We start from the raw sequence: 18952 nt of genomic DNA, 5'->3' as shown, positions 1-18952 counted from the left end.
ATTTCCTTCACTGTGACTAGGAAGACCAATCTTGGCTCGCCCACGCGGTGTTTGTATCTCCTGAGGTCAGAGGATGTTTGCCAATCTTGGCGTGCCCACGCGGTGTTTGTGACTGCTGAGGTCAGTGAACGTTTACCAATTTTGGAGTGCCCACGCGGTGTTTGACGACCTAAAAAATAAATTCAAAAAAAATTTTAAAAATTTACATTGAAAAAAAAATTTTCAAAAAATCAAAAAAAAAACATTTTTTTCTTTTTCTTCAAAAATTCAAATTTTGAAAATTTAAATTCGGGAAAAAATTTGGAAAAAACATTGAAAAAAAAAACCCAAAAACAATTTTTTTTTCTTTTTTTCTTTTTTCTTTCTTCCTTTCTTCCTTTCTTTTCTTTCTTTCATTTCCTTTGCTTCTTCTTCTCCGCTGCTCCCCCTGTTTTCCTCTTTTGCTTCTTTTCTTCCGCTCGTCCGTCGCCATCTCTCTCACAACTCAGGTCCGTCCCTAGAAGAGATGATGAAGCAATTACTTGCGAATCAACAGAAGACGGATTCATACATGAAAAATCAGTGGTGACAAGTGCAATCATTGCAAACTCAAGTAAATCAAATGACCATCACGCTCAATCGGTTGGAGTCCCAAATGCAAGGAAAGCTGCCATCTCAACCTGAGTTGAACCCGAAGAATGTGAGCGCCATGACCTTGAGAAGTGGCAAGGAGGTCCAAGGATCCAACCCGTTGATTCCTAAGGACAAGGACAAAGATCGAATTGAGAAGGAGTTGGAAGAGGAGGACAAAGACAATAAAAATTCAAAGGTAGTCCCGGACCCACTCATTCCAGTTAGAACCAACCCACCTCCCTTCCCAAGCAGATTGGAGAAACCAATGAAGCAGGACAAGGAGAAAGAGGTCCTGGAGATCTTTCGCAAAGTGGAGATCAATATTCCCCTTCTAGATGCGATTAAGCAGGTACCCAGATATGCAAAATTTTTGAGGGACTTGTGTGTCAACCGAAAGCGGTTGAAAGGAGATGAGAGAGTGGTAGTGGGAAAAAATGTGTCAGCAATTCTGCAACGAAAGCTTCCGCCGAAATGCGGGGACCCAGATATGTTCACTATTCCTTGTAGGATAGGCAATACCTTGATTGGAAAGGCTATGTTGGATCTAGGAGCCTCAATTAATGTGATGCCCAAGTCCATATATGCTTCTTTGAATTTAGGTCCTTTAAAAGAGACTGGCATAATAATCCAACTGACTGACCGAACCAATGCATACCCTGACGGGTTGATTGAGGATGTTTTAGTGAAAATTAATGAATTGGTTTTTCCTGCTGATTTTTACGTGTTTGACATGGATGATGAACACTCTCACGACCCATCACCTTTACTATTAGGTAGACCCTTCTTGAGCACAACTCGAACTAAAATTGATCATCGAGTGCGCACTAGTCAATAAAAATCCACAATCGTATGCCCATACTTCATTAGTCGAAGGTCAAAACCGGGTCCAGCTTAAATACAAGAAACTTTTGACCTGTAGAAGTTGAAACATGTATAAGTTGACTGTCAAACTTGCATTATAAGTTTTCAAACTTTTCGATTTAGCTCCTTAACTGCAATTAAGTGCTCTGTTCCGATACGGATAGCTTATACTAAGGAAGTTTGACGTGATTTTATGATAAGATAGCCAAAGTATTTTGTTGGGGGATCCATTAACACAATCCTGAAATTTTAAAGGACCAAGTTCAAAAAATATATTTTTTTCCATAGAGATATTTTTTAAAAACTTTTTTCTAAAAGGGGTGGTTGGATTTAAAAAGCGGGAAGAAGAAAAGAGGATTAGAACCCAAGACATTTAAATCCTAAAGGCTCAACTTCAATCATTAGACCAAGATTTCATCGATTTTTTTCAAAGAACTTAATTTAAATCTAGTGTAAAAAATAGCGACTTTTTTAATTTGGTTCATCAAACTTTGAATTCAATCAAAATTTACTTCTTATGCCAATGGCTAGCGATTGATTTTGACGTGATTTAACAATTTATGGTAGTTTAAAACAACTTTGGAGGATCTAGGGCTCAAAATATACATTAATGGGATCAAACTATCGTTTTCCTTGTCATGCTACAATATTCAATAGTTTTACACCTATTACAATAATAATACTGATTTTTTTTTATAAATAGTGTAATAAGAATTCAGTTTTTATGCATTGTCAGTGTGGAGAATTTTTTATACTAGCAAGTGTAGATGTATGCCATATATATAAAACAGTGAATTTAAAGTTTGAAATTGAATTATGTGGCATGTATCTATATCCACTCATGTATACGTTGAGAGTGCCAAAAAAAAAATTATCCTTGTAATAATACTCATGAATTTTGTCATGTTTGTTCATTTGAACTAGAAGTCATCATAAAACTTTACAACTCCATATTTCTGTAAAATCAATATAAATATTTGGATCATGAAAAATTAACTGTGTTAATGAACTTAAACTTCGGTTTCAAAATTAATTTGCATAGCCGGAGAAGTCCATGATCAGTAGCAATTAGTCTAGAAGATCTTGGCTAATTAATGTGGAATTGGCGTGATTAGTAGCTTGGACAAAATCATGCAGTTGGCAATTTTGGATTGCTCTAGATTTAGTTGAGGCGGGCTTTGGTTTTTTAATTTTAAGTGCAAAAAAATTCTGCTGGATTCGACTCGAATCATTACCATGTGTGATGTGTCAAGATAGATTCCAAGAACACACGGTGCCTACATGACATGAGAACTAATCTAAAATGCCGGGATAGTTTTGTTTGTAAATCTCCTAAATCATGCACAAGTACAATTAAAAACTTAAAGAAAGTAAAGTGTTTTTTTTTAAAAATTTTTAATAGGGGAAGGATGGAATTTAAGGAAGAAAAGGCAGAAAAAACACTTGAACTCTCGAGTTTTGACCTTAGCGGTCTAGAAACTAAATCGAGAAGTAAAATCATAATACCAGAAACTATAGGGGATTAAGTTTAATTTGTCATTTTTTGGTACATTGACTACAATGATTTTATGGAGTGTGGGCCCTGGCGGCGCCCTTTTTTTATTACCCTGGCGGCTTTAATCAGGAAAGGACTCTTTTTAAAATAATAATAATAATAATAATAATGTTACCTGTTCTGTTTTCCTATCACCATCAGTGCATCGCGATCCTTCTTTTCAACTCTATAAATGGACGAGGATGCATTAGCTTCATTTGCACCTTTAGTTGCATTATTCTCTGAATTTTGAGACGGGAAAGTCATTAAAGTGAAGAAATAGTACAAACAAGAAAGATCATGGAGCAGAAGATTGATAATGGTCGAGAAGAAGAGCAACCAATTCCCTTACTAACTCCATACAAAATGGGGCCTTTCCAGCTTTCTCATAGGTACCATCTTTCTCTAGCTTCCTTTTATACAATGTAGTTTTTCATGAGAAAATGATTTCGGCCCTTCTTGTTAAAATCCCATTTGGGAAATAGCAGCTGCAATGCAATACTATATTTGGACCTCCCCTGTTTCAGAAGAATTGTTTAAGCTTTCTTGACATTTCTTTAACTAACATTCTTGTTTCTGCAATCGAAACCCAATGTTTCAGAAAATATTAGCAAATCTGAGACTAATTTCTGCATTTCGTTTACCCTTTTTGGGTTTTTGGCAACTCCCATTGCAGAGTTGTTTTGGCACCTCTGACAAGGCAAAGATCATATGGAAATGTACCACAACCCCATGCTGCATTGTACTACTCTCAAAGAACTACCAAAGGCGGTTTCCTGATAGCTGAAGCCACAGGAGTTTCTGATACAGCCCAAGGGTAATTTTTTACATGGCAAAAATTATACCAGTACAAGTTTCATGCTGTAGTTCCCTTTCTTTACCTCTCAATTAATTTTGTAATGTTTGTAGGTATACAGATACACCTGGTATCTGGACGAAGGAACATGTTGAGGCCTGGAAACCCATTGTTGATGCTGTCCATGCCAAAGGCGGTATAATCTTTTGCCAGCTTTGGCATGTGGGAAGAGTTTCTAATTATGGTAACTTCTTCTACACATTACCTCTTTAAATGTTTTGCCTCTCTAGTCGTTCCACAGTCCAAAGGATAGCCTGTGGGACCCCTGTTATGCATTGGCTTCATTTCTTTGCCACAAAATTCATGAAATTTCTGTACATAGGAGTTAAAATTCCTAAGATGGACCTCAATATCCACAACTTGATGTTGTTACCTTGTCTTCTTGTTTGATAAACAGCCTAGTGTATAAATTACTCTCGGTGTTACAATCTTAAACTGTTCAATTTGAAGTAGCCTCAGCAGCTCAAAGTTTCTGCTTTACAGTAGTGACTAAACCGCATGATTATCTAGTTGATGTCTCTACCAGTTGACCTGGATCTTGTTTATAACTTGAGTATATGGTAGTCTTTCGACCTTTATTTAACGTATTTAACCCATAATATCCTTTGCCTCTTCATTAATGAGCCTTGGTGTATTTTACTGTCATTTGCAGATGCTCAGCCTAATGGACAGGCTCCAATCTCATCTACAGATAAAGCGTTAACTCCCCGCGTTCAGTCAAATAGTACTGGTTTTGATTTAGAATATTATTCACCTCCTCGAAGATTGAGGAAAGAAGAGATTCCTAACATCGTCAATGATTTTAGGCTCGCTGCAATTAATGCTATTGAAGCTGGTAAGCATTTTTGCTGCAACAACTCAACCTTTTGCAAAAGATCAAAGCAGTCAATATCAACTATAATGCTCTAATTTTCAGGATTTGATGGGGTGGAGATCCATGGGGCGCATGGCTATCTAATAGAGCAATTCATGAAAGACGAAGCAAATGATCGGACGGACGAATACGGAGGTTCCATGGAGAACAGGTGCAGATTTGCTCTGGAAATCGTTGAAGCTGTTTCCAATGCAATTGGCCCTCTTAGAGTTGGGATAAGGCTTTCACCCTTCACATATTTCAATGATAGCGCCGATTCAAATCCAAATGCTTTAGGCCTTTACATGGCTGAAGCCCTGAATAAATATGGGATTCTGTACTTGCACATGGTTGATCCAAAACTCAGGTTCAATCCAAACTTTAAACGCCATGATGGCAGTCTTTTGCCGATGAGAAAGGCATTCAAGGGAACTTTCTTGGCTGCTGGTGGTTATCTAAGGGAAGATGGCAATGAAGCTATAGCAGAAAATGGGGCTGATCTCATTGCTTACGGACGATGGTTCTTGTCCAATCCTGATTTGCCCAGAAGATTTGAGTTAAATGCTCCTCTGACCAAGTATGACAGCTCTACTTTTTATATATCTGATCCTGTTATTGGCTACACTGATTATCCATTTCTCGAGACCACGACTGCCTGATCCTACAGAGATGGATACACCTAAGAGTTACTATACAAATACTACTGTTTCCAATCTTCATAATCAAGTTGCAGATGTATTCTTGGACTATTGCTCAGTTGTAATTTCTATACTACACCCTGATTAAGTAGAAGACAAATCCAAATGTGGGTTCTCCAATTTGAGGTTTGTCAGCAGTAATACAGACTATGTACGGCCATTTTGGATGTTGCATTAATGGCTTCAAATAATAAAAGTTTCCTTGTAATTTTACTTTGCATGCGTATTCGACACATACTCGTGGAGTATAATATTTTGTTCCCAATAAGCTAAGATTACGAGTTTTTCAACTTTTACTGCGCATCTTGGACTTTATAGCATAGTTGGACCTTTGGCATGTTCAAAATCTCTCTTTCTAAGGTGGATTCTTTGAATAATATCCTTCTCTGTGCTAGGCTCCATATATTTAACATGTCTGATGTTGTTCCTATAGTTACTACTAGGGAGAGAGAGCCGGCGTATTGCGCTGGTGTTTGTTGCCTGTAATTAAAGAAGATTTTTTATTGAACAAATAATAGTTAATTTTGAAAAGAAATGGTCATCAAATATAACAAAGCTAATAATAGTACATCCTAATTGCAACACACACTTGTACACTTTGTTTTATCAATATTTTTACAATTTTACCATTCCCAAAAGGCCTTTATAGATGTCAATTGAAAATTGTCCAAGAGAAGACATAAGTTGTTTCAGACAAAAGAATACCCTCCAACGGCTAATTACAGCAATGCGTTAATTGCACAACATGTTAATATGTCTTTGTGTTAATTACACAACAAAAGCCACATTTCAATTAAATGTGTCTATAACACCATTTCAATAATTATACCAGCACAAAAGCTTATATGAGTTGTATTCGATGCACAAACGGTTGCAAAATAATTCCATATTTTAGAAATACCCAAATGTCTTCATAAATCAAACCTTTAAATGTACCAAATGAGGGCATTTCGGTAAATATATCTATACACATGCTACCTTTAGTTGTGCCAAAAGTTCTGAAAAAACTACATAGTATTTCACATTTTCAAAAAGTCCCTATCCTTGCGGTTGAAATTCAAACCTTCCTTTGATCACAACTCATTCTTATATAGTACAAGGATGCTCAAAGCTAGTCCTATTAACGTATGATATTTTCATGCATATTAAATTTCTTGGCCATTTTTGTGATTCTCTTTTTGGAAGTCTCAAGTAAAGTCTATTTTTTGCTTCTCTTAGATGCTTCAGAAGAGAACCTCAAAACTATCTCAATTATCCATCTTTAATGTTTTCACTAGTTCTGGTCTTATATCAGTAGATCTCATACTTTTATCTTGAGGATTTACAATACATTTAAATAACGTTAGTGAACAATACACTTATGTACTGCAGACCATCTTGTGCTTCCTTCTTAAAGGTAGAAAATTGCATTACACTTAAGAAATTAACCCCCAAAAAAAATGCATATGCTGTTACGAGCAATTTGTCTACTTTCAATAACATTTTCAGAATTTAGGTGATTTGAGACCTTTATTTATTTATTTACTTGGGATAAGTTTTAGGGGTGTAAAGCATCCAACATAAAAGTTTGAGGGACAATGTAAACATTAACAAAGAATAGGGGTCATCTAAAAATTAGTGTGTTTTCAGTGGACTTATGAAATTTGAATTGTGAAGTGCATCCCTATTTGTTATTGGGAAAGTCATTTAACATGTATGTCGGTATGAAATTTAAACTAACGTTAGCCTTTTTTTATTTTTTTTTTATTTTTGAGGGTTTATTCCACTTTATATCCTTGAACTATAATCAAATTATCACTCTAATTCTAAACTTTAAGATAAAATATTTGAGCCCCTAAAGTATAAATCTTTCCCACCTAAATAAAACTATTGATAGAAGTTTGACATTTGTACTTAAATAGGACAAATTTGATACTTTAGGAACTAAAGTAGGATAGATTTTCAACTTTGAAGACTAAAGTGTGATAGATCTGTTTGGAACCTGAGTTTTTTGAGAGTTTGTCTAAAACTTTACTGTAGTGAACTGTAAAAGTTTTTGAAAAAATTTTGTAGAAGTTTTTGTAAGGTAAAAAATTTTTTTATAGAAGTTTTTGTAAGGTGAAAAATTTTGTAGAAATTTTTGTAAGGTAAAAAACTTTTTTTTCCTTTTCTTTTTTTTCTTTCTTTTTCTTTTTCTTTTTCTCTTTCTCTTTCTTTTTCTTTTTCTTTATTTCCTTTTTCTTTTCTTTTCTCTCTTCTCTTCTTCTTCCTTTTTCTTCTTTTTCTTTCTTTCTTTCCTCCCCGTTACCTCCCAGCACCAACTCACCTCCCAGCACCAAACTCACCTCCCACCACCCTCTCTCCTCCCTTTCCCCTTCTCCTCCCCTCTACCCTCCCACTCCCTCCCCCGCCACCTCTCTCTGCCCCGCCCTTTCCCCAACGCGACTCCCTCCCCCCGCCACCCCTCTCCCCGCCACCCTCTGCCCTTCCCCCCTGCCATCCTGCCCTTTCCCCAGCCCGACCCAGGCGCAACCCCCCCTTTCCCCAGTCCTTCCCCGCCCTTTCCCCAGCCCTTTCCCTGCCCTTTCCCCAGCCCGACCCAGGCGCAACCCCCCGCCCTTTTCCCGGCGGTAGTGGTCGACACTGGCTTTGGGGTGGAAGAAGAAAAAAAGGGAAGGGAATTTTTTTTTGTGTGTTGAATTTTTTTTGTGTGTTTTGCGTATTTTGAAGTGTGTAGGTAAAAAATTTTGAAAAGATTTTTTTAGGTTCTTGTAGCAAAAGTTGTTAAAAAACTTGTAAGTAAAAAACTTGTCCAAAAAACTAGCTTCCAAACAGGCCCATTTTAGAAACTAAAGTGTTCCACTTTAAAGTTTGGAAACCATATTTTAAAGGCAACTGATTTTCCTTTTATTAAAAATTTCATTATTGAGATATTATTTTCGGTTTTACAATGCCAATTTAGTTCAAAATCCATGGCCACAATATTCAAAACTAAAAATAAAAAATTGTCGCAACCAGGCAAGAGATTAAAATCTTCGGAAAGAGGTGCATTTATAATGGTTGATTTATCTTTGGGCTAGCAAACTATCCATATAGAGAAGAGAGAATCGCCAAGAAACTGCCTGCTAGCTGTCTCCTCCTAGCTGTCTAGAGATGTATATTATAAATTCTATTGCTTGCTTTACATTTCTTGCAATTGTATAAGCAACATCTTTGACTTATATCGTCCAATCTTACACAAAGGACATTATGTGATTTAGATTCTTATAAGTTCGGTGGTAGTGAATGATAGGGATTGATTCAAAAAAATTATGGGGATTGGGGTGGGGCTGGAATTGGAAGAAATCACAAAGTCAAATCTATTAGTATCATTCATCATATTCATTAATCGTGTTCCGTGATAGTTCGACTGATTTTGTAATCTAATAATTACCAACAGATCCGGTCCCATGATCAATTTCAGCATGTGAGTGAGACAAGACTCTATACACAGCTCAGGGGATTGGATTCGGGGCAGGGACGGTCATCAGGTCGACCGTCCCCGAGCAGTCCTCTCATAAAAGGAAATGAGAGAACTGCAACAAGCCACGTATAATAGAGGCAGCAATAAAGAAAAATGACATCGTTTCATTAAGTGGGTAGAATAAAAAAGTAAAAAATTTATTGAAATCCTAACGGTATTCATTTGGGGCAAACGGACTGATTCAAAATTCAAATATCAAATGCAAAATTTTGAATCAACAGCATAAAATGAGAAGAAAAAGTCGAGAAAGCATGGATTTATTCTTTTGTACACCAAAATAAGTCTTGCTATCTCTACAGATATTTGTCAAAAATAATTGAGAGATAAAAATACAAACATTGAAGTGGGAGGAGAAATTTAGAGCATGTTTATGTGAAGAAGAAAGGAGGCCAAATCTATTAAGAGGAAGCCAAGCTCGTGAGGCACTTTGAGTGAAGATGGAAGGACCAATTTATCTTTGTAGACATCTCTGGGAGGAAATGCAACAATTGAATGAGGTTAAAAATTGTTAGGACAATTTCTCTGCATCCTTTCCAGCGCAGGCAGCAAAGTAGAAGGGAATAGAGGAAATACATTTACAACAGTCTCCAGTTTTGTCGAACAACTAAGTAACAGCAATTATGCCATCTGACGTTGGTGAAACATAATCCCCCAATTCGACGAAGGTAATGTCACTGAACCATGTCCTGAACTATATCTAATGATTTGTCACCTAAGGTAAGAGCCAACTTGGGGGAGGTATGCACAAGGAACTTATGCGTGCCAAGTGTTTGTAAATTTGACTTAGTAGATGAATTAAATGACTTGGGAAGTTTATCAGCATATAAAATAATAAGAAGAGTATGAAGGTAATCATTACTTGCTTTTTTCATTCTTGTTGTAGGATAGTAGTGATACCATACAGTTTAGAATGTATTACTGACTGTGAATGGGCGTTCACATCATAGTAAACTGACACATACAAAGATAAAAGATAAGTAAAGTGAGCCATTGTAAATTACACGAATGAAATAAGGAGTACAACAAAATTCTACCAGGATTACAAGGTATCTAAGTGATTGTGGCTAGTTATACTTTTTAATAGCATTTTTTTTAGATAAATTACTAATAGTTGAGAAATATTTTCATGTATCTCTGAAGAAGGACTCTTCCAAAATTATGAGATATTTGAGCGATTATGGCTAACTATACTTCTTGATATCAAATATATTTTAAGATAAACTGCTGATAGTTGAGGATGCAGGGTCTGGACGGTTGCCAGTAACAACTGTTCGGAATGATGTAATATTTTTTGAACAATGTGTAACTTTATATGAACTATTTGTAAAATTTAACAACAGAGATGAATTATTATATATGAGATCCACATGAACAATAGCACAATATCACACCTCTATTGTAAGAATGTGCAAGAAATTTACATAGAACTACAAAATATTCAAAAGAAGTTACATTGTTCAAGAACAATTAAACTGGCAACCGTCCTTGTCCCGTATCCGATAGTTAATAAATACTCCCATGTATCTCTAATTAAGTGGGTTCTAATATGGTTTGACATCTATATACATAGAGAATCGCATTTGAGTGGAAAATAATAATAAAAAAGAATAGTGGGTACAAGGGGGAGGGAACTGCACACTTTATTAATTAAACATTGCTGGTTGCTACTTCATGTTAGAAATTTGGTACCTATTCGTGCAATAGTAGTGAATTAATTAAAGAGAATTTCTTTTAAACTTAGTTAGTATAAGTGCAGATTGTACGATATATGTGTTACACTATGCACATATTATTTTGCTAAACTTACCCAGTAAAAGAAATTGGTTGCGATTCAGTGTGTCTTGACATCATATTAGAGAAGTATTATTTTATGTGAATAAATAGTAACAATAGATTCAGATTGTGATAGTGTTGTAAAATGGTTTCAGATAAGAGGTTTTTGGAAGAAGTGTTGCAGAAATATAGTGTCATCAGTCAATGTACTGAGGGAACACAAGAAATAACTGCTGCGGGACAAGAATTTTTCATAAAGGCTACAAAATGGTGAAAGTTGGTGAGATCTGAAGCAGAAATACACTCGATCAAATTGGACTAAATCACATAGGTAAGAATATTGCAAACTCATCACAATATTTGGCTTGTTTTGTGACTGAAGAAGAATAAACTTACTTGCATGGTTTTGTTTGTACAACTTGTTTAAGATGGTGTGACATGAATAATGAAATTGAAATTCTGACGAAACTCCTAAATGAGGAAACTGTGGATAACACAAGTTAGATACACTAAGAGCCAACTTGGGGGAGGTATGCACAGGAAACTTATGCACGTTAAGTGTTTCTAAATTTGACTCAGCAGACGAATTAAATGACTTAGGAAGTTTATAAATATATAAAATAATAGGGAGAATATGAAGGTAATTGTTGCTTTTTTTTTATTCTTGTTGCAAGATAGTAGTGACACCGTACAGTTTAGACTGCATTACCAACTGTGTATGGGTGCTCACATCACAGTAGACTGACACATACAAAGATAAAGATAGCCAAATTGAGTCATTGTAAATTACATAAGTGAAATAGGGAGTACAATAAAGAGGGATTCTTTCAAGATTACAAGGTATCTGAGTGATTGTGGCTAGCTGTACTTCTTGATCATAGTAGATTAACACATACAAAGATAAAGATAAGTAAATTGAGTCATTGTAAATTACACGAATGAAATAGGGAGTACAACAAAGAGGGATTCCTTCAAGATTACAAGGTATCTGAGTGATTGTTGCTAGCTGTACTTCTTGATCACAAATATTTTTTGAGATAAACTACTTATGATTGGGAAATACACTCATGGATCTCTAAAGAGGGATTCTTCTAGGATTATGAGATATCTGAGTAATTGTGGCTAACTATACTTCTTGATAGTAAATATTTTTTGAGATAAACTACTAGTAGTTAAGAAATACTCTTATGTATCTCTAATTAAGTGGGTTCTAACATAATTTGGCATCTATAAACGTAAAGAATCACATTGGAGCGAGAAATGAAAAAAGAAATAATGAACACAAAGGGGGAGGAAACTGCACACTTTATTAATTAAACATTGCCAGTTGCTACCTTATGTTAGAAATTTGGTACCTATTCATGCAATAGCAATGAATTAATTAAAGAGGATTTCTTTTAAATTTGATATGAGTGTAGATTGTAGATAAATGTGTTACACTATGTACATATTGTTTAGCTGGACTTACCTAATGAAAGAAATTGGTTACAATTCAATGTTCCTTAACATCATGTTGGAGAAATATTATTTTATCTGAATAAATAGTGACCATGAAGTAAAACTGGTATGGTATTGTAAATTAGTATTTCACTAATGTAATGATATTAAATTAGTTCATCAACTGACTTAGTTTCGGTTAGTATAAAATGAGCATGGTTTTAACTTTTATTTGGATGTTTCTAACAGCACAATTAATTATGATGATGTTATATTGTGTGATGATTTTGTTAAGGCTGACATCCCTCCTGATATACCTTTTTTGTCTGTCTTATACAATTATTTGGCCCAGACAAAACTCGTAAATGCATTCAATGAGCCAGTCAGTAAATGGCTCTCCAAACGCTGTTGCTCTCGAAATCAAGGAAAGTCCAATGATATGCATACATTTAGTAGATAAAATAAAGTCATTTTTTCGTATTGTAGACCTACTTTTTCTTTAATTGTAATGGTGGGCACACGAATGTTGTCGAAGCATGCATATTTTGTAGTTAACATTTAATGCTTTAATAGCATATTATTTTGTATTATCCGAAAGTCCACCGATTGGCTGATCAGGGGCCTCATTGAAGTGTCCCTACAGAATAGATGCACCTCAAATTTTTTATATTTTTTAAGTATAACTCCGTCAGAGATATCTTAATGATCTGAAATATCATTTTTATTATAACGTCTAGTCCAATTTAGCTTTGTAACTGAGTAGTATAGGCATTGCTAGTGTGTTGTTGATAGTTGAATAGTTATATTATACAATGTAGGTAGAGCGTGCGGCAATTTCAACACACTGTGATAAGGATGCATATCATGTATTTTCACCATCATCTTAGGTGATAAATTTTTATCATTACATCACATATTTATAGTATCTTGTTAATTGGATACTTCGACAGCATATATCATTAACCGTATGTTCCATTAACTGTATTGATTGATTTGCCATTGTTACGCGTTTCAGGAAAGAAATAACACCTAGGGATTGCGACTAACTGTTGACATCAACTCCCCTCAGTTACAGGTTGATGAATGATATGTACCTACAATTTTTATGAATACAAAACAATTGGTTGTTCCAAATATCCGTCTCCCAAGTTCACCTCATTTACTAATGTTTGTACTTGTCCAGAGAAGCTATTGCTCAGTTTCGATCGGTTCCATATTGTAAGCTTGTTTTAATATACAATCTCTCAATGAATTAGTGCTTGTTGATAGTAACTCTAAAATTACTTCGGACATTAATTGTCTAGCACCAGATTTGCGGTGTCTAGTACCAGATTTTTTAGACATTAGGTGTCTAGCATCAGATTTTTCAGACATGAAGATGTCTAATACCAGATTTACGGTGTTTGTGGATGAACATTTACTATGCAGTCATGTTGTCCCTACCAGGGAATGCCGCATATATACGATACAAGAAGTTCATAAGCTGTTACAACTTCTTGATGTGCTTGTACAGACACCTTGTCATGTTCGTTTATGTTAAAACTTAGATATGTGATTTACAATTGTATTAACGATGAGTATTACAGATAGAATTATAAGAACTTCAATAGGTATCACTCCTTTAGTACGAAAAGAAAGTTACAATTGGCATCTGGGATTGGTTCCACACGACCACATGCCAAGTAACAGTTTCACAGAAGAACATGATATTTCGTTGGGACAACTAATTTGAAAGTGAGATAACTAATATTTAAAATGCAACAAATAGTCATAACGAGATGTACAGATTGAGTTACAACTAATTAGGTGTATGTTACAATTCATTACAACTAATGAATTTGCCATCGGCAGCTTTTCATCTTCTCTAGTTAAAACTAGTGATATTATAACTAGTGATTATACAACTAGTGATATTCCTCGATGTTACAACTAGTGATACTACGACTAGTTAATATCCGATGAACCTTTCCTTTTCTCTTGCTTGTGCAATTGCCATTGGCACAAACAATAATTCCTCCCTCCGACACATTAAATTTCTTAGGCACTTTATTAAGTGTCTAATGAGAATACAGAGATGATCGTTTCGAACTCCAAAATATTTGATGTAGCGAGACCTTCTCGAGTATCTCATTAAAATAGCGAGATTTTCCCAAACATCAAGCAAACCTAGATGCTTTTAATTGGCTCACAAGAGCTTGATTTAAAACTGAACACTGTATTGATGAGACTGTAATCCCTGTTATAGGGAGGTTGAAAATAAAAAAATGAATCGAGTACACGAGTCCATTGCCGCTTTAATATAAAGAGAAATTGGAAGTGTGAAGTTGAATAACAATGCAGGTGAAAATGAAAGGGGGACGAACAAACTGGAGTCTGTGTAAGGGATATACGCCTACAAGGGAGGCCTTTTATAGTCCGTAATACCCTTTAATATGGTAAAATATCAGACCCCAATGCATATAAGGCCAACTAGTACATCACGGAAGTGGAAGCTATAGAGTTACATGCAGCGCCTGAACCATGTCGGATCAAAATACTTATGTACAAAGCGTGAAATTTGTAGTGCCAAGAGTCTTGTTTCATGTTACATCGTGTTGCAAATCAGTTACAAACTTTAGCACAATTTTTGGGGAGAAATGTATGAACCCCATACTGTGATGTGTTCGTCGTCCAAATTTAACAACAAGTACACTTATGTACATATGAAAACTGTTAATTTAAACGTTCCATCAACATACAACAAGGTTAACGTAGTCCTTCTCATCGGACCTGATTCTAGTCTACACCAATTCAAAAGCTACAAGGTACACATAACAATGTACAAATGGGAGAAGATTCAATTTTGTCAAACTACAGTCACATCTTACTTAATGAAATTCAAGCATTACCAACATTCTACCATGCCCGTCTTGCTTCTTTCAGGTTTGAAAAGTTGTCCAAAAGCTTAGAGTTCTTTGATGAGGTACACAATCAAGTTGTGTATAGCACTCAATACTTGCCAACATTTTCCTATCCAATTTAAACATAATAGTAATTTTTCATGTCCATGGTAACAACTATTTTCCACAATTCCAGATGTAAATTAGGAAAAAAATATAAGCAAATTATAATACCTCTGTAAGCCAAACAACTAATCTTCTGCTCCAATGCTCTAGGAATGTCATGATGAAAATACCACTATCACAACTGTTCATGTTGACTTCACATTACAGAGGTTGGAGTTTATATGTTGTAATAAAATATTTGCAGTTGTAACAATTAAACATGTGAGAAGTAAAACTATTTACACTTTATTTGGTGAGTGATGAGAGACTTCGGCAAGTGCAAACGAGAAACTGGAGAAGTCAATTGCGAGACCAAACTTTGTCGCCACGATCAACCCCAAGGCACGTTTCTATAGCACCAAAGATTTTGTCAAGCAGATTAGAAACACTACAATATAGTTCTCTTCTCTTGTAATGCATTTAGGTGACAGTCCAACATATCAGTCGATTAAGTACACTTATGTCTTTACTCTTTGCTTGATCGCTATTAGGATCTAGCAGGTACATTTGTCTCTGTGAGACATCAAAGCTGTAAACAAATCAATACCCCTCTGTGCATACCGGAACAAGTAACTGAAACGAATGAGGTATAAAAAAAAAATAACACGGAAAAGGTATGTAACCTGATTCTACATTTTTGGATATTCAACATCTAATAAAAAAGTCTTGAGTTAAAGGTGCTAATTGCATACCCACTCACAATTCGCGGGATCAACCCCTATATTGTTATTGCGAATTTTGAATAGCTTTTTTAGCTTAGCAGATAAGCTAGCATCAGACTGCTTGTCGAATTTTTTCATTTTTGAAATTTTTTCCTACAACCAATAACATAGGCGAGTATAAGATATCAGTAATAGTGTACTGGCTCATCATACCAATTTAGATATGATGCTGAAAAAATTTAACACATTACAAGATGCAGTCCAAATTTCATACTCACAACTGGGGTTCAACGATGTAGCGTTCAAGTAACTAACACCTAACATATATACATAGTCAAGTAACGATGGGTTCAATGATCTAATCTCTCTTTTACATATCAAGTAACTAACAACTAACATGATGTACATTTTTGTAAACTGATTGTACCTCATACATCATCCTGTGTAAGATACTCACAGACAAACAAAGACTGCTCATACAAGTAAAATTACACATCTACTATAGGGAGATGCATAAATTGATCAAAGGGCTAAATAACTGTTCCAAATTTATGTGTACAATTATACTATCTTTTATAGATATACACAGTTAACTAACTAATATCTAACATAATGTATATTTTTATAAACTAATTGTACCTCATACATCACTCCGTGTAAGATGCTTATAGATAAATTAGTATTATTCATATAGATAAAATTATAAACCCACTGCAGCCTACAAGGAGATGCACAAGTGGGCCAAAACATCAATAATCATTCCAAATGTATGCATGCCATTGCACCATGCATATTGCAAACTATGCATATTGTTGTGATCACTAATTGCAATATGCATGTGAGTAAATAACCGCATGTTTAACAATTTCTATGCATCGTATTGATGAATAACATATTGTTCATTCTGATAAATATGGTATACATCACACACCTTATCTAGGTCAATAATCATTTCAAAGTTATACATACCATTGCAGTACCTTTTACAGATATACACAGTCAAGTAACTAATACCTAACATGATGTACATTTTTATAAACTGATTGTACCTCATAGATCACCCCGTATAAGGTGCTTATAGGCAAATTAGTATTACTCGTACAAGTAATATTACACATCTACTGCAGCTTGTAAGGAGATGCCCAGGTTGGTCAAGGCACCAATAACCTTTTCAAAGGTATGCATACCATTACACTATCTTTTATAGATATGCACATTCAAGTAACTAATACCTAAAATGACGTACATTTTAGTAAACTAATTGTATTTTTACAACTCACTGTATAAGGTATTTACAGACAAGTCAGTACTACTGATACAAGTAAAAAACATTTACTAAAAATCAGTACAAGTGACTGCAACAGCTAATTGCAATATGCATGTGGACAACTAACTGCATATTCAATAATTTGTACACATTGTATTTGGTCGGTTACACGGTGTACATTATTTCAATCAGATTATACATTCACTAAGTATATATGTACTTGTCATTCATTGAAGTAAACTATTTATCTAATTTAATGCACTCTCGTAAGAACTAATGGTCAATTTCATAGACGATTGTAACAAATAATCATCTAGTAAAAAATATGATATAAATGTTATTAATGACTAACATGCTATACATTCCAATAAATACGGTGTACATCACATACCTTGTCTAGACAAAATCTTACAAGTTATTCAAAGTTACGACATACTTTAAAAGCAATTACAAGTAGTAAAATTTATATCTTGCAACAAGTTACACCATACTTTAAAAGCAATTACGAGTAGGTAAATATCATTGTAATCATGTTATGGAATACCTTTCAATAAGTGTACCTTCTTGATGTTGTCAAGCCATCCTAATCCTTGTTTAGGTAGACTTTTCGGATGCTAAAACCTATGACAAAATCATATATGTGAGTAATGGTCGCATAGTGTCACAGTTGTGCACAATAGGTTTCCGATAATATACATGTTGTTAGATGACAGTTACCGTTTATAGTCATAAATGTACGCATTGTGAGTCAGACGTTACAGTGTTGTACTCTATATTTCATTCGTGGAATTTACAATAACTCACTTTACTTATCTTTTATCTTTGTATGTGTCAATCTACTGTGATGTAAATGCCCATACACAGTCGGTAATACAGTTTAAACTATATGGTGTCACTGCTATCCTGCAACAAGAATAAAAAAAAAGCAATGAACAATTACCTTCACACTCTCCCTGTTATTTTATATATCTATAAGCATCCTAAGTCATTTAATTCGTCTATTGAGTCAAATTTACAAACACTTGGCATGCATAAGTTCCCTGTGCATACGTTCTTTAAGTTGACTCTCAATGTATCTAATTTGTGCTACCCATATGATTTCCTTGCTTAGGAGTTTTCACTAGAGTTCCAATTTCATTACTCATGTCACACTGTCTTAAACAAGTTGTATGAACAAAATCATGCAAGTAAATTCATCCCCCTTCTGTCGCAAAACAAGCCAAATAGTGCAATGAGTTTGCAATATTCTTACCTTTGGGGTTTAGTCCAATTCGATTGAGTCTATTTCTGCTTCAGATCTCACCAACTTCTGCCTCTTTGCAGCCTTTATGAAAAATTTTTGTCCTGCAATAGTTATTTCTTTTGTTCCCTCAGTATACTGATTGATGATACTATATTTCTGCAACACTTTCTCCAAAAATCTCTCATTTGAAAATTTTCAATTTGGGGTAGGGATATTATTTTGCTGATACTCTGGAATTGTGAATGAATGTTTACAAGATATGTTTTTGGAGGGAGACCAAAATTTTATTTCATTTAAAGATTTCAGATGAAGAGTCGTGCCTCATTAATTTGAGCGGGAATTTTTGGAACGGACAGCTGAGGTATTTTAACGGAGTCCGTTAGCCTCTCAAATGTTTTTTTTTTTAATTTTTTTCTCTACTCACTTACTAAAACAGCGTCGTTTCCTTTGTTGCTGCCTCCATTATACGTGGCTTGTTGCAGTCCTCTCATTTCCTTTTGTGAGAGGACTGCTCAGGGACGGTGCAAAAATCATATACGCTAATTGTGGTCCATGCCCGGGTAACTGCTCCTCTTTATGTGATGTGATTCATCGTATATTATTGCTTTGG

The 18952-nt window shown here is 35.0% G+C and overlaps 2 protein-coding genes across 2 annotated transcripts; both read left to right on the top strand.

The window, feature by feature from the left end:
- Positions 1–601: 601 nt before the first annotated feature.
- Positions 602–1447, top strand: LOC113750379. The gene has a single exon (XM_027294362.1). It carries the CDS (start codon positions 602–604, stop codon positions 1445–1447), a length of 846 nt encoding a protein of 281 aa, XP_027150163.1.
- Positions 1448–3307: 1860 nt separating this feature from the next.
- Positions 3308–5619, top strand: LOC113749806 (12-oxophytodienoate reductase 1-like). Its single transcript, XM_027293666.1, has 5 exons — positions 3308–3399; positions 3684–3824; positions 3917–4047; positions 4516–4698; positions 4780–5619. The coding sequence occupies exons 1-5, from the start codon at positions 3308–3310 to the stop codon at positions 5373–5375; spliced, it is 1143 nt and encodes a 380-aa protein (XP_027149467.1). The 3' UTR covers positions 5376–5619.
- The last annotated feature ends 13333 nt before the right edge of the window (positions 5620–18952 follow it).

This window comes from Coffea eugenioides, chromosome 10, assembly GCF_003713205.1.
Source record: "Coffea eugenioides isolate CCC68of chromosome 10, Ceug_1.0, whole genome shotgun sequence".
Lineage (NCBI taxonomy): Eukaryota > Viridiplantae > Streptophyta > Magnoliopsida > Gentianales > Rubiaceae > Coffea > Coffea eugenioides.
Note: the sequence above shows the minus strand (reverse complement) of the source record. Positions and strands in the feature narration are given on the sequence as shown.